We start from the raw sequence: 21,491 nt of genomic DNA, 5'->3' as shown, positions 1-21,491 counted from the left end.
TGCAATTCCGGTGTCATGTTCCCTGTGGATATAATGGAGGGGCAAAAAGGCAAAATGCAATCATTTAATGTTAATGGCCTCTCAAAAATTGAGCACAATGAATTGGGCAGCTTTTTAAGAACGTGACTGTTACTAATGATCCACACATTAAGCAAATATAACTTCCCAGCTTGACAGTCTCCATTTCCCCTATTTGTCCTGTGTACGTGTTTCTGTAGTTTGCATAATCATTGATTAAAACCCTTGAAAACTTTCATAACTATGAAAAAAGGGCCTGATTCACCACTGCCTTTAGTCCAGTTTTATGCTGATGTAACTCCACTGCTGGCAACAGCAACACTGGTGAATCAGGGGCAAAATATTTAAAATAGATTAAGAGAGAGAGGAGTTTTCCCTATTTGGCGAGAGAGGAGGAGAGGGAGGATTCCTCAGTTTGGGCGTGTGGGGAATGGGATAGTCCCCTATTTTGGGGAACTACCGCGTGTGTATTCCCCACTGAGATGTGTGTGTACTGTACTACTGAAGGAGTGGTGTGTGTGTGTGTATGGAGGCTTTCGAACCCTCCCACCCATAGCGTTCCCACAGCTCTCCCTCCCTCCCGTGCTCGTTTCGCGAAGAACTCGGAGTATTTTGTCCCCTGCCGAGCCCCCTCCTCCAGGTGCTGCGCGTTGCCATGGCACTTTCCGCCCAGCTCCGGCCAGGGAGTGGGGAGGCGGCGCGGCCTTTGCTGGCCTGAGCCCGCGGGGCCGCAGCTTCTCGGGACCCGGGTCCTCCCGCGCTGGCCCACGCCCGGGGCAGCCCCGCTGCACGTTCCCCCAGCTCCCGCCTCCAGCTGGTTCCGTGGGCTCCGGCTGCGGTGGAAGGTGGCGGCAGGCGCTGCCCGGAGCTGCAGGCGGCGGCGGCGGCGGGGAAGATGGCGGGGAACGGTGGGGGCTTCGCCGGCGCGGGAAGCGGGGAGATCATCCAGCTGAATGTAGGGGGCACCAGGTGAGCGGGGTCGGGGCGCGCTGCGGGGATGGGATCCCATGGGGGAGTGAGGGGTCCGAGCTGGCATGGGGGCGGGGCGGATCCTGGGACTGGGAAGAGGGGTCTAGGGGAGAGTAGTGTGGAGTGGCGGGGGAGAGCCCCAGCAATGGGCAGCGGGGTCTGGGGGAGGGCAGTGAGAGCTGGAGGGGGGAGCTCCAGCAGTGGGGTCTGGGGGAGGGCAGTGAGAGCTGGAGGGGGGGGGCAGCAATGGGCAGTGGGGTCTGGGGGAGGGCAGTGTGAATTGGTGTAGGGTCGGTGGGGGCATAAGGGAGAGGGAAGATCCGGTGATGGGGAGCTGGGCACCAAAGTTTGGGGGAAGGTTGTGCGAGTTGGGTGTGGGGCAGAGGAATTATCTGGGGTGCAGGGCTAGGCAGATCATGCATCTCCCTCAGGTGTCCCAGGGACAGGATCTGTTTAGTTATGTCATCGTGACCTGGTCCACCTGGGACTTGTTGTATTATTCCGTGGTCTGATCTGCCTGTGTCCCAGTCTTGCCCTGGCTTCCTGCTGATAGGACTTGTCCCGAAGCTGCTGAGCCCAGGCTCAGCCCAGTTGTCCTTGCATTTTGGTCTTGATATTTGGCATCACATTGCAAAGGGGCCTCGTTGTGGGGATGTGCCCAAGTTTTGCCATGTTGCAGGTAGCTTTGCCTAGGTTGTGTTTGTGGTAGAGCTGCCTGGGTGAGAGAGAACATTTGGGCCCATCTAACATGTTGCAAAGGAGTCAAAATCAGAACTATCCAGGGGGAAAGCAGATGTTGTAACCCTATGCTCTCTCTCAGTCCCAAGGAATGTACACTGCTATTAGGTATTTTAAAATGGTTACAGTAATTTATCTATCACATTTATGTCTGTGAATGGCATTTGGATCTTTTGGGATAAAACATATTAAAGAGGGTGGAATATTCTGGTCAGGGTGCCGTAAAATTGAGTGTTGGAGAATGAAATTGATATTTGTTATAATTTTGACAGATATCTATTATTTTAAGCATTTTTTATTTCTATCAATTTAAGTGTTTGCTGTTGTGCAAAATATGGGCATTAAGTGTTTTTCCAGTTTTTATTTATTTAAATTTTTATAGTTGCAGGAAATTAGGGGGTAGTGTCAGACAATAGCATTTTAATGACAGTAGGTGTCGAGATTGAAAAAGTTAGATTTGTAACTGTTGAAGCACAAATTGTCAGTATCACATGCAAAATATACAAAGCAAATATCCTTAAATTAATCTCATAATAAGTTCTCCAGCAGCATTTTTCTTATTTTGCCTATCTGTACATTTTGGTTAAATGGAAATATTTTTATTGGTTTGTGTGTATGGTGAAATCAACATTTTCTGATTAAAAATCTGATCCTTCCAAGCCTTTGTAACTACAAGGCCTTGGATTCTCTAGCAATCTAGTAGAAAGTCTGGAACATCTGTGTCAGCCTCAGATGCATTAAAATGGAGGTTTTTATGAAAATAAATTAATGTTAGTATAGTTACCCTGCATTGTTGTTTTGCTATTTTGGCTTATTTTTTGCTGCTCTTCTACTTTCAGTGTCTGGTATGAGGAAGCATTCTGTATTAAAAATGCATAACTGCATTGTAAATTGTGCACGCAGAGTGGGAGGGACAGACCTGGAAGTTTTGAAAATTTGTTAGGGAACAATTGGGGCAGCTTTGGGATTGTGGGGTTAATATGTTAGCTGATTGTTTTTGCTTTAAAATGAAAAGCAGCAAAATAGACAATATTGTCATTAGAAAACATAAAGAACACACTTTATTGAGATGAATATAATTCAGACCTCTTGGTGCAATAGTTTCAAGCTGTCTGCAGATTCACAAAGACAGCATTGTGTTAGTTTCCACTTACTTTGTGTTTTCAAGGTTATCTTTGCAGCCATGTGGTCTAGAAACAATACTTGCTAAAACTTAAAGCTGATATTTTATAGTACGGTTGTACAGCAAACTTACCCTCTGAAGCAAATGTTGGAGAATCTCAGAATACATAGGCCTCTGATTATACTATAACTCTGATTTACTGAAACTCCTCCGTAGGTGATACCTTAAAATTAGTAGGCAAAACTGATATCTGAAAGTGTCCTCAGGGCCAATTTACGACATTCGTTAAAATTTATGTTGTGTAAATATAATCCAAACAAGGGTTGGCTGTGCCTACCTCGAGAAGCCTTCACTATTCTGCAGTTTTACAGTGACCTATTTGTATAGTTTTTAGGAGTAAGTCACTTAAAAGTCCCAAAACTGCAGATCATGTTTTGAAACATATTTAGCAAATGATTATGAAAATCAGAGAAGTATAAGGAGGAGACGTGTTGAGGGAGAAACATGCTTCTTCAGACTAAGAGATATTGAATTGCTAATTTGGTAACAGATTTAGAGTAGGAATTTCTTCAGATTCCCTGGTTTACAAAAGAAACCACTCTGTTCTTCACTTTACTTTGTCTCCATAGTTTGTCGTAGTCCAGGTTTGCAATTACATGTTTCTAGAAAAAGTGGGTATTGCTAAATTTACAACTTCAGTGGTTCTAACTGTATTGTTTCTCGTGCCCCAAATACCCACCTTTATTTTCTGTATTTTATTGTATTTCTGTAAGTTTGTTGCTGCTTTGTCAATGTAGCTTCTGCCCTTCCAAAGCTATGTGGATAATGCCTTATATAAATTTTGGGTGCTCAATTTGAGAATCCGGTACAGATTGAGTTTGTAATTTTTTTTTAAACCTTACAAAATTGTGCATTTTCCCTTACATTTCTGAAAATTATGTGCTGTATTAGTTGAATATACAGTATAATGGATTGTAAATAGGAAAGTAGAAGAGTGATGCTTATATTAAGTGCTAATATTATAGTAGAAAGATTAAAGCAATGAAAATAAATTATTTTTTTCAAGTAGATAAGTATACTTGCAGTTTTGGAGTTTTCCTGCAACTTCTAAAATATCATGGTAGGAATGTACTTGTTATGGTGATTTTTGTTGTTTACAAAGTAGCCTCGCTTTTTTTGTGTGCAGAATAAGTCTCTGGGCATGGTTACAGTAGAGAGTTTACAGCACCAATGCATCTGCATCGCTGTAAGCTCTCTAATGTAGCTGCTCTCCCACCAACGTAGCGCTGTCCACACCGGCACTTATGCCAGTGTAATTTATGTCACTCGGGAGTGATTTATTTACACCCCTGAGTGACATAAATTATGCTGACATAAACTGTAGTGTAGACATAGTCACAGAAAGAGGGAATGGACCTGGGGGAGAATAAAGTAATTTGTCCATATCTTACTCAGGTATATGTGCCTTGGCCAAGCTGTTGCTTGTCTATATAGTGTAAGGTTTCAGAGTGGTAGCTGTGTTAGTCTGTATCGGCAAAAAGAACGAGGAGTACTTGTGGCACTTTAGAGACTAACACATTTATTTGGGCATAAGCTTTCATGGGCTAAAACCCACTTCATCGGATGCATGCAGTGGAAAATACAGTAGGAAGATGTATATACAAAGAGAAAAATGGGTGTTGCCATACCAACTATAATGAGAGTAATCAATTAAGGTGGGCTGTTACAGCAGGAGAAAAAAAATGTTTGTAGTGATAATCCGGATAGCCCATTTCCAACAGTTGACAAGAAGGTGTGGGTAACAGTAGGGGGAAAATTAACATGGGAAAATAGTTTTTACTTTGTGTAATGACCCATCCACTCCCAGTCTTTATTCAAGCCTAATTTAATGGTTTCAACAAAAACACTAACCCAGAAACCTATCCTTGCAACAAAGCCCATTGCCAACTCTGTCCACATATATATTCAAGGGACACCATCATAGGCCTAATCACATTAGCCACACCATCAGAGGCTCGGTCACCTGCACATCTACCAATGTGATATGTGCCAGCAATGCCCCTCTGCCATGTACATTGGCCAAACTGGACAGTATCTTCACAAAAGAATAAATGGACACAAATCAGACATCAAGAATTACAACATTCAAAAACCAGTCGGAGAACACTTCAGCCTCCCTGGTCATTCAATTACAGACCTAAAAGTTGCAATTCTCCAACAAAAAAACTTCAAAAACAGACTCCAACAAGAAACTGCAGAATTGGAACTAATTTGCAATGTGGACACCATTCAATTAGGCTTGAATAAAGACTGGGAGTGGATGGGTCATTACACAAAGTAAAAACTATTTCCCCATGTTAATTTTTCCCCTATTGTTACTCACATCTTCTTGTCAACTGTTGGAAATGGGCCATCCTGATTATCACTAGAAAAGTTTTTTTTTCCTACTGCTGCTAATAGTCCACCTTAATTAATTAGTCTCGTTAGACTTGGTATGGCAACACCCATTTTTTCATGTTCTCTGTGTATATATATCTTCCTACTGTATTTTCCACTGCATGCATCTGATGAAGTGGGTTTTAGCCCATGAAAGCTTATGCCCAAAATAAATTTGTTAGTCTCTAAGGTGCCTCAAGGACTCCTCGTTCTTTTTATATAGTGTAAGTAACTCTGGAGGAATTTTTCCCTTTCTTCTTTCCAACATTTAATTTTGCATTTGTTTGGGAATCCACCTTATTTAGTACAGTGCAGCATTCTTTTTTTTTAAAAGAGGCATGGAAATATGAATAATATCTGAAGAAGAGTGTGTGTGTCAGGTCTCTTTGGAAGGAGGAAGGGCTCCTGAGTGAGTTATGGGCTGTTTTCTAAAGAAGATTGGAAAGATTGAGTTTTTTGTATAGCACTATAGATGCAATATGTGCAGGGTAAAAGAGACAAGATAACAATGAGGTGGTAGGCCAGGATAGGGAAACTTCATGAAACACTCTTCCTTGAGGGTGAATACAGCACTGGGACATTCATATCATTAGGTTTCTGTTTGAATGTTGCACTGTATATTATTTCAGATATAATAAATAGCTTGAACAAGCTCACACAAAAAATAAGGAAAGACTTTGACATACTAGTGTGTATCTCAGGAAATACATTAAAGATTCCACCCCCCAGAAAATTGTATATTGGTAAACATTCGATTAGCATTGCTTATAGACTGAAAAGTTTACCATTTATAATAATAGCCTTCCTAAATTACAAGATACTTATTAGTTACACTTTAATATTTTTCTTTAATATAGCTTATCATCAGTATGCTTGCATATGTTGTGCAAAGAAGTGATTTGATTCAAAAACTTATTTTACAATATAAGGGCCAAATTCAATCCTGTCACAAGTCTTCTGAAGTCACTGGAGTGCATTCTCTAGCTTTATGGCTGAAAATGGCCCTGAATATCAGACTGTAAAACTTTTGGAAAGATAATTTTACAAGGTGTTACTCGTGAAAATGGCTAACTTCACATTTAGTCACAGAAATGTAGGGAAAAATACAACCTTCACTTGCATTCCCTCATGTTTGTAAGTAATTATTGTTAATTTCTTTACACCTGTTTTTTGTATGGGAAGAAGAATCTAGAGGCTATTAATGAGCAGAATTGATTTCTGCTTCTTACTGCTTAACACTGAAAATCTTCCACCAAATATTGCAAACTACTTCACTGGTTAAATCAAATTTAAAACAGTGGCTTGTATTTAATTTTGTATCCCATCAGATGTAAATTCTTGATGCATCTGTACAAATAAACAGCTTGAATGAAATGCATTAGGCCAAATTGTGATGTTCTAATATGAAAGCATCAAGAACAGTCTGATATTTTGCATATTATATCTCCATCCTGATAGTTTATTTTACATCTTTTTAAGTGTAATAATGAAACATTCATAAACAATTTTTTCTAAAAAGTTATCTGTTTAACCACCAAATCACCTATGTTTTAATAATAATAATAATTAATAACAGAAAGTTTTCATTATAAAGTAAAACAAAAAATAATTCAGATTGAAACATTTCCATGCAGTGATGCAAGAGCAGTCGAGCTAAACAGGAGAGGAAAAAAGTCTGAAATGTGTGCCTAGTAAAATGTCAGACCACTTAAATCTGTACCCTGAATTTTTAATTGTTCTCCTTTGTTTCTGTGAGTATTGCAGAATGATGTAGACAAATGTATTACTGTGACTCATCTGCCATCTTGAGTAGTGTTACGTTACTAGCTGTAGAAAATAGTATTAATGTTATTAGTAAGTGAGATTTATTTTTGGTTGTAACCTGTGGAATTTACTATTGCAAAGGAAATATTATTTTTGGAGTTGCACTAAAATGCTCAGTGATAAACTTTTAAAATTGAAATGTCAAAATATGCTGAACTATTTAAGGAACAAGAGATAAAATGTAATTTTGACGCTTTATGTTGATAGCATAATTTTGATTATAACCCTTTCGTATTTTAAATATGGTTTATTCCTGTTTTTATAATGTAATAGTCTGATATTTTAAATTTGTATTTTTATATTCAAATGTGATGTTCATGGTTGATCAGAGGTGGAAATGAACTCTAAAAGGCAACTTTCAGTAGTTGTTCTTTAATATATATTGCTCATATCAGATTTTTGTAGGTAGAAATTTGATACAAGGTTGATAATACTATAATCTTTGTAAAATTACATCATTGTTATCGTAGTATCTTTGGATAGCTTTATATCAGATTGTTTCTTACCTATATCAGTTGTTACATGTAGCACAAACTAGTCAATATTCTGTCTGAGTCTCAAACTAACATCTGTAAATCTTTATATTACTTTTCACTCAGAGATATTGTGAGGTGAACATTTGTAAATAGGGATGATTGTTTGATTTCTAATGTTTATAAGTAATATTTCTTAAAGCTTGGTGAAAACAATTGGCTTAAGCAATAGTAGTTGTTTCATGTTCTTATTGGATGTATAAAGCATTGAGCTTAAAATTGTCCACAGAACACTTTTTGCAGAATGGCCATGCAGTTTTAGTGTGGACATTAGTTTATTTTGTTATTTTCTTTAGCTAATTCTAGCTGTGTGGGTCACATACTTTTCCTTTTTAATGAAAATACAAATTGAAAGGTGTAGCCTGCTTTGATTAACTGAGTGGATATGTTCTGGTTTGGCTTACATTATATCCTTTTGTGTGTAATCGCTTTCTGTTGGGATTGAAGATGCTAAGGAATAAAACACCTAGGATTTTGCACATTGATTCTTTCTTGAAGCGGGTTCCGGCTTTTATCGAGAAATCTCCTATCATACTGAACAAGTTCAAAGAAAAAGACAGGCCTGTGAGATAATGATATTTTCAAGGAACTGTCAAACAACATGATAATCACCCAATTTGAGGCAACAATGGATGATCTGGACAATAAGATGGAGCAGATGAATTTTTGTATCAAGAGCATAGGATGCCGAGTGGATTTTACCTCTTGTTCTAAGAATGCTGTTTTGCTCAGAGATAGGAAAAATTCTATGGTCATCCATACAAGACTTAAATCACTCTCATACCCTTGTTGAAATTCAGGCTTGAAGTACACTACATACTTACTTTGGTATAACTACGTCACTCAGGGGTGTGAAAAATCCACACACCTGGGTGACGTAGTTATATTGACCTTAACCCCCCCCCTTGTAGAGACAGCACTATGTTGGTGGGAGAGCTTCCCACACTGACATAGTTACTGCCTCTCACGGAGGTGGCGTTATTAAGTGACGGAAGAAATCTCTCCTATCGACTTAGAGCATCTTCACCAGACATGTTATAGCAGTGCAGCTGTGCCAATATAAATGTGTGCTGTAGACTTGCCCGAGATGTCTGGCATATAGAGCCGTAGCTTATTAATTAATGACAGGTTTCAGAGTAGCAGCCGTGTTAGTCTGTATCCGCAAAAAGAACAGGAGTACTGGTGCCACAAGTACTCCTGTTCTTATTAATTAAGTTATTAGACTTCCTTTCTGGTTGTGGAGTGCTGGAATGCCAGCATTGTGTGCAGTCTCAGAAAAGGAGAGTGAGCCTTCCCCCAACAAATACCCTGTAGCCTACAGCAGGGGTTCTCAAACTGGGGGTCGGGACCCCTCAGGGGGTCGCGAAGTTATTACATGGGGGGAGGGAGTCGCGAGCTGTCAGCCTCTACCCCAAACCCCGCTTTACATCCAGCATTTATAATGGTGTTAAATATATAAAAAGTGTTTTTAATTTATAAGGGGGGTCATACTCAGAGGCTTGCTATGTGAAAGGGGTCACCAGTACAAAAGTTTGAGAACCACTGGCCTACAGTAAGGTGCTCTAGACTGGGGAGTAAGCAGACCATGAGTTCAAGTGCCCTCTTCCATTCTGTTAATATTTTTGTGCATGTCAAAACCTTATTGACCAAGGCCTTGTAACATACCCTGTAGACCTGCAACTATTATTTCCTCCTCCACCCTTTCTGATAGGATAATTTATGCTGCACAAGGGCAATAGATTGAATCAATGGTTTTATAACTGATACATAAAAGAAATATAGCTTGAATATCTGTTATCTCCAGTTCTCATTTATTTTTCTGTATTTTCTTTAATCACAATAAAATTAAAAAGTCATTTTATAAATACAGAGGGGTAGCCGTGTTAGTCTGAATCTGTAAAAAGCAACAGAGGGTCCTGTGGCACCTTTGAGACTAACAGAAGTATTGGGAGCATAAGCTTTTGTGGGTAAGAACTTGCATCTGAAGAAGTGAGGTTCTTACCCACGAAAGCTTATGCTCCCAATACTTCTGTTAGTCTCAAAGGTGCCACAGGACCCTCTGTTGCTTTTTATAAATACAGTAATTCTTCAAGAAGTATAGCAGTGATGCAGATAACACTTTTTGAAAGTGCACTCAGTTTTTGGTCTGCCCAACTTCCACATCTGATGTGGGTAGATATCTGGTATGGCTGCTCACTTAGCTCTATGTTACTGGATATATAAATTATTGCATGTATAATCTTTGCTACAAATTGCTACTTCTCAGTACCAGAAACGAGGTCTAGATTTTATTTTTACATTTCTTGCTCTGCATGTGCATTAAAGTGTATTATCTGTATTAATTCTTAGTAATTTTAATGCTCATATTAAACTCTAATAACAGTGAATACTAGTTTTTAGGACAGTTAAGTAAGTAATACTGGAACCGACAGCCAACTGCGACCAGACATTGTCATCATCATGGTGGACATCACAGTGTCTTTTGAAAACAGGACCCCGGCCTTCCACAATGCCTGAGCATGAAAGCTGGAGAAATACGCCTCTCTGGCCGACACCCTGAGAGCTAGGGGCTCCGAAGTCCAAACTTGCGCGCTCATCGTTGCATGGGACCCCGGTAACGAGTGAGTGCCAAGAGAATGTGAGTCAGTCAACGCTACGCTCGGCTGATGCGGCAACTCATGGTGTCAGATGCCGTCAGGTGGTTGAGGGACATCTACATAGAACACATCACTGGACATCGGCAATACTAGGAGGGATGAGCTGGAGTGCCGATGAGAAGTGCAGTCCGGAAAATAACTCAAATAACTTTCCTGATGGACTTTTTTCCCCCCTAAATGGACAACCTATCCTACTTCTCAGTTACTGAGGGACAATCTTCACTCATTGATATATTTTTGCTTTCCACAACCAAATCTCTCTACAAATTTTTATGAGCGATGTACCCGAGTATTCAGATTCTAATATCTAAACTATTGTTAAATCTGTTCACCTAAATGTGGGTTATTGCTGATTATGTACTCTATGTATCATATGACTTTAAAAACAAACTTTGCATTTGTGGATAATCTAAACACTATACCCGGACACTCTTTTCCCAACCTATGTAGTAAATTGTGCTATCGTGAAATAAGGACTGTATCCCCACTTTCTAATAATGATCTACTGTTTCAAAGTGCTATTGTCGGTCTTGCATGATTTTCTCACTTGGATTTACTCATGGAGAATTAGCCAGCGGGTTTTTTGTTTTCTTGCAGTTTTTAGTTTTCTGATTTATTCTTCTAACACCTTTTTTACTCGTGGGTGTTTAAAGTTGGTCTCCTTCATAAATGGCTTGATTTTTCAGGATTTCTGAGCACATATATATCCTAGTGAAATCAGTGCTCAGCACCTTTGAAAATTAAGCCATTATTGCTTAGGGCCCAAATTCTTGAAGGTACTTAGGCATTGCAATGCTGAGCAAAGCATGCCTTTACTGATTTAGGATCTGAAGTCTCATTGAAAGTCATTGGTATTTAGGCTTCTCTGTATTAGATTTCAGAGTAGCAACCGTGTTAGTCTGTATCCGCAAAAAGAACAGGAGTACCTGTGGCACCTTAGAGACTAACAAATTTATTAGAGTATAAGCTTTCGTGGACTACGGCCCACCTCTTCGGATGTTCTTTTTTCTGTATGCGATGTTTATAAGACATTGACATGTAGCTGGTGAATGTTGGTCATAAGCTCTTGGCTTTGAAAAAAGTTCACAGGGCATAGCTAAGGTAATGTTTTGTATCATTTCAAAATTGAGTTACTCCTATTTTGAGAGAGTGCTATAAATAAAAATGATGTTTACCTAATTGTTCTAAGTATATAGTTTGGACAGTTGGAGAAGCTTTAAATAACTGAAATTTTGGATGTTTAAAGCATATATTTAAAGAATTTTCAAAGGTTTGAAGATTGACAAATGACTGTATTTACTGTATTGTAGTATAAAGCACTGTTTTCTTTGGCTATGGTAAATTAGGAAAAATTGTTTCTCTTATTCTGAATTTTATATGTATACCTAATTATGGTATGTGGATATTTTATTTAAGGGGGAAAAATTGAATTACAGTATATTCCTGATGATAAAGGAAACTTTACAAAACCAACAGCTGAAAAGTTACAGAAAATCTCCTTAAACTCGCAGTAGCTTAAGTAACAAAAGGCTTTGGTTCATTTTTTTTCTGGCAGGAAAAAGAAATTCTTGTTTTGCATGTTGTTCATGTTCAGTGCCAACACTAGATTTCTTTGTTCAGATTTGGCATTGTCATGCTTGCATTGAACCACTGAATGGCTACACATAGTCTTCACTGTATATAGTACAGAGGAGTTTTTTATATGATCCTTGTGCTTCTACTTTTTGCAGTGGTAGAAAGTAATATTTTCCTTCAATAAATAGGAAATGTAGGCACTGAAAATATGAAGCAGAGCCAGAAAAAGGATGAATTCATAAAATACTTGTTCTTTAGAGACATCATGAAATGTATCCATTTATTGTATAAAGTATTTTGGAACTTTACCCTCAAATTTCCTCTCTTCAGCCCCTTCCCGTCTACAGTAGCTCCATTTAATGAAGTTGTCTTCAAAGATTCCTCAATTCTGGAACCATTTAGAGGAGATTATTGGAATTGCATGCTTTAGGTGAACCAGTGTTGTTGTGTTTTTTTGTTTGTTTTTTTTTTTTAGTGGGAGCTGCATTTTAGGAACCCGTTGCCCAAATAATCCCACATTTGGATAATTAATCCTACCCTACGCTCCTACAAAGCATAACAAATTGCAAGTCAATCTGTGTAAGCACACAGAGTACTAAGGTCATATCTACACTAAAGAGTTAAGTCAACTTAAGTTATGTCGACGATCATAAGCCTCTTTAATTACATTGTTGCTCTAACTATGTCGCAAAAAGTTCTTTGCCTCTCTTTGAGGTGATTTTATTATGTCAGCATAGCCAGGGAGTTAAATCAGTGGGAGGAGCATTTTAGTGTTTACACATCCACTGTTTTATTGATGAAAGCTGACTTTTGTCAACAATGTGTGTCCTGTAGACAAGACCTCAGAGGAGTCATTTTAACAGGAAGGTTTTTCAACTTAGACCATGTCAACCACTACCACTTATGTCTGCAAAATGTATGTCGCTCAGGGGTGTGAAAAAACCACACTCCTGAACAACATAAGTTTTGCAAGCATAAGTGCTTGTGTGCATAGCGCTATGGCAGTGGGAGAGCTTCTCCTGCCGACATAGCTACTGCCACTCCTGGAGGTGGTTTTATTATGTCAATGGGAGAGCTCTCTTCCGTCGGCATAGAGTGGCTACACGAGCGATCTTGCAGCGGTGCAGCTGCATTGTTACAGCTGTGCTGCTGTAAGTTTACTAGTGTAGACATGGCCTTAGCTAGAGAAGAGCTGGCACTCTTGTATGAAATTAGAGGGAGAATAGAAGGGATGGGGTCTACACATCCATCAGCAACGGGTCTGGCCCATAGATACAGCCTTAAACAACATCTCTGAGAGGTGTGAACTGCTTCATTCATGTGAGTGGGTGTTCCACTTCCCCCTCCCCAGTGCTGGAGAGTTTCTGATATGTGTCATACCCAGTCTCAGCAGTATATTCCTGGTACATGGTCTGAGGATGTCTGGTTCAAATGGGGAGGGGGTAGAGAAAGGGGCTCAGACCCCCCATCCCCACCCCAGAAAGGCAAGCCCCCTCCAGAACCTGGCTTACATGAGGGGGGCAGGGAAGGGGGGTGTTCACACTCCAATAGATGGGTTGAGGGCCCCCAGATTGTAGAACATGCATGGGAAGGCAGTGTGGGTTTACAGGTGCCCTTGCCCTGTCCCTATTCCCCCCAGGCCCTCTGTCACTCTCTCATCCCTACCTTCCCATTCCCCCTAGTCACCACCCTCCTCTCTTTCACCTGGTGTCCCAATACCTCACCCTCTATTCCCACCTTATCTTCCACCTCAATTTTTCCTCCCAGAGAGCATTTGCTTGTGTATCTTTTTGTTTCTTTTTTTAAAAATAGCCTTCTGAATATTCTGCGGTACTCACATTGTTTCACAAAAATTAAAATCCCCCTTTCACAGAGGCAGATTGGAGCAATATTCCTGCACATGCTCAGTATAATCCGTTAGAGGTGCGAGTATGCACGTAAGCCTTTATAGGTGTAACGGGAAAAAAGCAGACTCTTTCAAATAATGTTTTAATTTGATTTCCCCCAAAGCATGGTGGGTGCCATACACTCTGTTGAGGGTAACACTTAAGCGTTTTAGACCCTAGCCTGATGATCTGAGCCCTGATTTTATCTCTGTCTATGAGCAAAAAAAAAAAAAAAATTGCCAGAATATGTTAACTTTATAAAAAAAAATGTTTTTCTGGAGGCTGTTGCCCCCCCCCCCCATCCCTCTGGAGACTGTATCTCAGGAATCCCATGGTCAAATACCCCAATTGTGGCTCACTGACTTTACCTCCTCCCTATGAGGCACACCAAATTTCAATGCGATCTGATTGACTGTCCTGATTTTAGAGCACATAGAACAGTTGAACTTTAAACAGAAAGCTGGTCCCAACTTTAATTCTAGCAGAGAGATTTCACTGGTAGACAATTGGGCATAAATAGCAATTGCAGATAACTACAGGTATTATAACTAGGGCCCTACCAAATTCACAGTCCATTTTGGTCAATTTCACGGTCATAGGATTTTAAAAATCATAAATTTCATGATTTCAGCTATTTAAATCTGAAATTTCACTTTGTTGTAATTGTAGAGGTCCAGACCCAAAAAGGAGTTGTGTGTGTGTGGGAGGGGGTTGCGGTACTGCTACCCTTACTTCTGCACTGCTGCGGGCAGCAGCGCTGCCTTCAGAGCTGGGCAGCTGGAGAGCGGTGGCTGCTGGCTGAGAGCCCAGCTCTGAAGGCAGAGCCACCACCAGTACCAGCGCAGAAGTACGGATGGCATGGTATGGTATTGCCACCCTTACTTCACTGCTGCTGGTGGGGCAGTCTTCAGGGCTGGGTGCCTGGCCAACAGCCGCCACTCACTGGCTGCCTAGGTCTGGCACCCAGCTCTGAAGGCAGCGCAGAAGTAAGGGTGGCAATATCGCACCCCCCCTAAAATAACCTTGTGACCCCCCCCCCCGCAACTCCCTTTTGGGTCAGGACCCCCAATTTGAGAAACGCTGGTCTCCCCCGCGAAATCCGTTTATAGGGTAAAAGCACACAAAAGACCAGATTTCATGGGGGAGACCATATTTCACCGTGATGCATTTTTCATAGCTGTGAATTTGGTAGGGCCCTAACTTATAAGCACACTCTAAAATATTTTTTACCTACTACTTTGTCATTATTACTGACGTTCTCCCTAAGTTTCTTGCATCTTGTCTTAATTTAGGACTTAATCTTGCAAACACTAGCACTATTGATCTAGTCCTTTGTATAAAGTTACTCAAGTGGCATGAATGTTTGCAGGGGCAGGACCCTGGATTGTAAGGTATTTGGGGCAGGAATTGTCTCACTGAGTGTTTTTGTATAGGGTCTAGCACAATGATTGGGGCCCTGATTTGGGGCCTCTGGATGCTGTAATACAAATGAGAGGTAAAAATAATACAGTTTCTTCACATCTTTTCTCTGAGATTTTTACACATAGTAAGGAATTCACTCTAGAATCAGCTTTCCGAACCACTCTCTGACCTCTAAGGATATGTCTGTACTGGGGAAAAAAAAAAAAAAAAAAAAAACCCACGGCAGTGAGTCTTGGAGCCTGGGTTGACTGCAGTGTGGGCTTTCAGGCTGAGATCCATTCCCCTTGCTGGGTTTCAGAACCCAGGCTCCAACCTAAACCCGAATATCTATACAGCTGTTTTTAGCCCCATAGCATGAGCCTAGTGGACCTGGGCTCTGAGACTTGCTGCCCTGGGTCTTTTTTTGCAGCGTAACATATCCTAAGGCTTCTTTTAAGCAGTCTTGAAAAAACCAAAACTCAACTTGATACTCTGTTGCAATGCTTGACTGTTTTTTAATTTTTGGTCTTACAGGTTCAGCACCTCAAGACAAACACTAATGTGGATTCCAGACTCCTTTTTTTCCAGGTATTTCAAATGTTAATATATTTTACTAAGTAGAATTACTAAGCATTTAAAAAGCATTTTATATCATTACCACTATGAGAGTTTGATTACAGAAAAAAACATAACAGTCAGAACTCCCTCCTGCTGTCACTGTTGGGGCAGAGCAAAGGAGGAGGACGGAATGGTGAAGGGATCATTCAGCTTCCTGAGATACTCATGCTGTGGGTGGGAGGGTCAGTGGGTGGGTGAAGCTGAGCCAGACCTGCATTAGATCACCAGTCTCCACCTTCTCCACTGCTGTTGCACAGTATGCTTCTGTAATTAAAATTGTAAGAGTTTCCCCATTATGAATTTGACACACACATTTTTTCCCCTCAAAAAACATTTTTTTTTGGTCTACTCTTAGTATATAAAAAATAGTGCCAAGTGGGGAGGAAGGACTAAACTGTCCATATGATCAATTTTTTCTGTCTCCATCCTTCTCCAATGAGTCAATGGTTAACTTATTGAATGTGAGGGTTTATTATCCTCTATAAAAATTATTTTATCCCTATCTAATGAAACTGGATAGTCTCATGTCTCACTGTTTTGACTCCTAGCAAGCCCTTGGCCTCAAAATGATATTTAGTGGCATTAAGTTCCACATATTAATTATGCATTGTTAAAAATTTTTCTGTTGGTTTAAAATGCGTTGCCTTTCAAATTCCATTTTAAATGTCTGCTTCTGCTTGTATCATGAGAGGGATAAATAGGAGCTCCGAATTTACCTTCTCCATGACATACATTATTTGTATACCATGCTACTCCTTTGGGAGAATTAGAAGTTAGATATTTAAATTCTTTTGTCGTCATATGTGAGAGAATTTTCAATATGTTATCTTTTAAAAAATAGTATTTCCTGCTCTTTACAGGAAGTAGCCTTCCAAATCAGAACAATAAAGAAGCTTGTCACTTACTTCTAACCCTCCCAAATATACTGGGCTTTTCATCATTATTTTTAGGAAAAATCATGGTTTCTTCCAGCTACGCCTTCTTTCCTTGACTACCCTTCACCCAAATGCAGATTAAGGTTTCCTGGGGCCCTGGGCCAGAGCAAGTGGGGGGGGGGGGCCCTTCCCCACCCCTTTGCCTGCAGACCACCCCTGTTCCGCCTCTTCTGCCTGTGGCCCAGTCCACAGCCCAACCCCTTTCTGCCTCTTCCCCGGGGCCCGCCTCTGTTCCACCCAGGGTCCCACCCATTCTGCCTCCCACTGCAGCCTCCCAATGTCTTTTGCTCCTTTCTGCCCTCCTTTCCCCGCCCCCCGTGGCCCCAAGACCGGAGAAACTCTGTCCCCTGCACCAGGTGCAGAGGGAGAGAGTTTCCTCCAGGTCCCATGGGGCCACAGGGGGGGGTCTGGGTGCTGGGGCTTCCCCTGTATTTCTGTGGGGGACCAGGGTTGGGGCACTGGGGCTTGTTGCACCCCACGTGCCCAGCGCTTCTGCTGGAGGGCGGGGTTGGGTGTGGGGGCTTCCCCTGCCACCCCGCGGCTTCTGCCGGGGGATGAGTAGGGAGCACTGGCTTCTGTTGGGGATGGGGTCTGCTATGGGGGACTTTCCCCATCCTGAGGCTTCTGCTGGGGAATGGGGTCAGGCCAGGGCTTCTGGGGGAGGATCCCCCACCCTGCCCATCTGATGCTGCTGTCAGGGGGCAGGGCATGGGGGCTTCTCCCTCCTGACCGGCAGGTGGGGCTCCTGGCTTCCGCCACCCAAGGGCAGATTATTTCCAGAGCCCCGGTTGGCCAGGGCCCCTGAGCATGGGCCCCGTCAGCCCAGTGGCTAATCCACCATACCTTCACCTAGCAACAGGCTGTCAGAACTCCAAGTTCTTATCCCTGGCAGCTGGTATCTTCACAGAGGGAGATAAGCGATGGTGGAATTTTCACGTCACCATGGCTTTCTGCCTTTCATGTTTGAAGAGGATAAAAGAAGAATCCTTCTGAATGAGGCTGCTGGGCAGCAATGTCTCTGGCAGCTACACTGAAACCGTGAAGTAAATGGAGTTCCAGGGAGATGTCCTCCTGTTCTATGCCATACGGAGGAGGAGGCAGCACAGGGAACCAACCCCCTTCCTGCCCTGCAGCTCCCTATCTTCCATGCTAAAGGATCTCAGCAGATCGCTAATTTTTACGCTAGTACAATAGCATTGGAGTATAAATCAGAGCTCCAACAAAAAGGTGTCTGGATGAGTTTTTCATTAATTTCCTTCCAGAGATCATGAAGAATTCATGGAGTCATATTGCCTGGAAGATTTGGAGCTTTACGCTTGCTCAGTGATTAGGGGATTTCTAACTTTGAGTCATGGAAATATAGTTGGGTTATTTGTATAATGGAGTGTTAGAATATTTCTGCACATGTTTAATGCTCTCTCCTTCTAGACTGCATAATAACTCAAACAAATATTTTATGCTTTTCAGTTTACTGAGTGGAAGAATTTCAACACTTAAAGATGAAACTGGTGCTGTGAGTAATGCTACTGATAATTTATAAGAATGAATACTTATTTCCAAATTCCAGAGGGGTAGCCGTGTTAGTCTGGATCTGTAAAAAGCAACAGAGTCCTGTGGCACCTTATAGACTAACAGAAGTATTGGAGCATAAGCTTTCGTGGGTGAGAAAGCTTATACTCCAATACTTCTGTTAGTTTATAAGGTGCCACAGGACTCTTTGTCACTATTTACAAATTGGAACTATTTAGCAGAAGTAACTTCTATACTGAAGCTCATACTAATAGTTCTAAAATGATAGGGTATTATTAATCCATAGATCAGTTATATAGATACAGTAAATGCAGCAGACTAACATCTGACCCCCTGTGATGATGCTGCCCATGGGAGTCAGCTGAGGTCACTCAATTAGGGTGAACTGCAAATAGAACAGGGCAGGCAAACCCCAGAAGCTGATGGATATTCCAACACTTAGATTTACCAAGCCAGCACAAAACAGCTTCTGTAATACCTCACTGGTTACTCAGAAGTCCAAACAACGCAGTTCCCTTAAAGTGCCCAGCCTCAGGCCTCCATCAGGACACACATGTCAGATATGATGATGATTACTGAAAATCTTATCTCATCATATAAAAGAAAAGGTTCTCCTGATCCCAAAGGACAAAGCCCCAGACCCAGGTCAAATGATAACTTAGATCTGACCCAAAATACACGCTTATAGCCAATTCTTATTAATTAAGCTAAAATTTATTAAAAAAGAAAAGAGAGAGTGTGTTGGTTAAAAGATCAATATATATACAGACTTGAATTCAATTCTTGAGATTCAGGTACATAACAGAGAAGAGCTTGTAGTTGCCAAAAGTCCTTTTAGAAATAGTCCATAGGTTATAGTCCAATGTCCATATTCTGGGTGACTCCAATCAGTGACTGGGGATCTCAATCCTTATGGCTTAAGGTTCCCCCTCTTGAAACCCAAAGCAGATCTGAGATGAAGAAGGATCATGTCCCAGGGTTTTTATACCTTTCCTGCAGCCTTTTGGCCTGAGAAAACAATAAGCTTAACTTTCCTTCTTCCAAACAACATGGCAATTAGCACAGGATAATTTATCCATTAAACAGGTCAGATACAGGTTACCACAACCTTCAAAGAGACATATAGACAATAATACAATTTCCCTCAAGTGTCTTCCTAAATACTAATACTCCTTTTTTTGATCTTTGAATTAAAGCTATAGCAATAGACAAGACTTGTTTGCTTACATCACAAGACCTAAGCAAACAGCTTCCCTTCTATCTCTAACAATGCAGGCCTGCATTTCAAAGCTCTGTTCATTTACATATCTTCCTAACCAGTCTCTAAAGTTCAGCCATGGGTCAGGTCAGTCTGTGAGTTAATTAACTCTTTCTGGCTCTGTCATCTTTCAATGAGATATTATATTACACTCATAATGTCACACACCCCTGTATGCCAATGTCATTTTTCCATCAGATGACCACCACCAGAAGACCCAGAAAAGTCAATTTTAATTAAAAAGCTAATGGTAACATTTTCAGAAGTGCTGAAGTCATTTAGGAGTCAATGGGGCACAGACTTCTAAGTCCCTTTGACCCTATATGACTTAGGTGCATTTGAAAATGTTACCCATATAAACTGAATAGGATATTTCATACATCATGAAGGAACCTCACAGTGAACTTTCAGAACAGGATGCATAATGAATGGGTTCATAATGAATGCCCAGAGCAAGCATAGTTCTGTGCTTTTGCTTTTGGTATGGGTATCTTTTTACTTCAAACACTACCAGTTAAATTGTTCAGGTTTCCAGTATGGGAAACACAAGTTTTGGAAGTATTAACTGCCCTGTAAGATAGCCTAGATTTGGAAGAAAGTAAGGCTTTTAGATTTGAGGGGAAATAGGGTATGTCGAGGTAGGTGAAGTAAAGTTTTGCAGGTGTGACCATTTGAATGAAAGTCAGCAAACAACAGGAGGAAAGAGATCCTCTTGCTTACTTTCTTTTCATGGTCCTTGTTTCCATTCTAATATGGATGATAAAGGAATGTGCATATTGCTTCACCAATGTTTCTTTACTTCTCCCTTTACATACCCAGAAGCAAATGGTTTAAATTTGCTAATTGCTTTGCTCATTGTTAAAAACTAATACTTTTAAACTGAGGGAGCCATAATCAGAAAAGATATTCCTAATTTACAAAATTCAGCCTTGTGTGCAGTGTGGTTGTAGCCATGTCAGTCCCAGGAGATTAGAGAAACAAGGTGGGTGAGGTAATATCTTTTATTGGACCAACTTCTGTTGGTGAGAGAGACAAGCTGCCAAGACACACAGAGCTCTTCTTCAGGTCTGGGAAAGTTACTCCCAGCATCACAGCAAAATGCAAGGTGTAACAGATTATTTAGCATAAGTAGTTAGCACATATTGTAAGGGACCATTCCCGGTTGAGTGGCCCGTTAACACCTCTGCAGTCATAGGACAAAAAGAGGGGATTAGTGGGTTACAGATTGTTGTAATAAAACATAAATCCAGTGTCTCTGTGGGTGAACGCTTTTCACAAAGCGATCAATCTATATCTGACCTATAATTATTCATCCTCAAAGGAAACCTGCACAACATTTTCAAGTGAGCCGTGAAGCTTAAATTTATTATTCTGCTAGACACTAAAAATCATGGCTTGGAAGCTTGTCTCACCAACAGAAGTTGGTCCAATAAAAGATATTACCTTATCCATCTGGTCTCTTTAACAGTTGAGCCTGCGCATGACATTGAAAAGTATTGCTAAATGTAATATCAACAAAGAACATTGCAAAGTAACTTTAACAGTCTTTTGCATCTGCAGTGCATAATGTCAGGTTTCAGAGTAGCAGCCGTGTTAGTCTGTATCCGCAAAAAGAACAGGAATACTTGTGGCACCTTAGAGACTAACAACTTTATTTGAGCATAAGCTTTTGTGGGCTAAAACCCACTTCATCGGATGCATGCAGTGGAAAATACAGTAGGAAGATATATATACACAGAGAGAGAGAGAGAGAGAGAAAACATGAAACAGTGGGTGTTACCATACACGCTATAACGAGAGTGATCAGTTAAGGTGAGCTATTACCAGCAGGAGAGAGAAAAAACTTTTTGTAGTGGTAATCAAAATGGCCCATTTCCAGCAGTTTCCAAAAAGTTTTTTTTCTCTCCTGCTGGTAATAGCTCACCTTAACTGATCACTCTCATTATAATGTGTACAGTAACACCCATTCTTTCATGTTCTCTGTATGTGT

General features: G+C 40.9%; 1 protein-coding gene across 2 annotated transcripts in view; it reads left to right on the top strand.

Moving 5' to 3' along the window:
* The first annotated feature begins 642 nt into the window (after positions 1–642).
* The window catches only part of KCTD3 (potassium channel tetramerization domain containing 3), a 57,673-nt gene continuing 36,824 nt past the window's right edge, over positions 643–21,491 (top strand). The window contains exons 1-3 of one of the 2 annotated variants that reach the window (XM_005288734.4): positions 643–987; positions 15,695–15,748; positions 18,181–18,226. In XM_005288734.4, coding sequence (XP_005288791.2) covers positions 914–987; positions 15,695–15,748; positions 18,181–18,226 — 174 coding nt within the window. In that variant the 5' untranslated portion in view covers positions 643–913. The remainder of the gene's footprint in view (positions 988–15,694; positions 15,749–18,180; positions 18,227–21,491) is intronic. The other variant, XM_005288733.4, reaches the window with a different exon arrangement.

The sequence above is a fragment of the Chrysemys picta genome, chromosome 3 (assembly GCF_011386835.1).
Source record: "Chrysemys picta bellii isolate R12L10 chromosome 3, ASM1138683v2, whole genome shotgun sequence".
Taxonomy (NCBI): Eukaryota; Metazoa; Chordata; order Testudines; family Emydidae; genus Chrysemys; species Chrysemys picta.
Note: the sequence above shows the minus strand (reverse complement) of the source record. Positions and strands in the feature narration are given on the sequence as shown.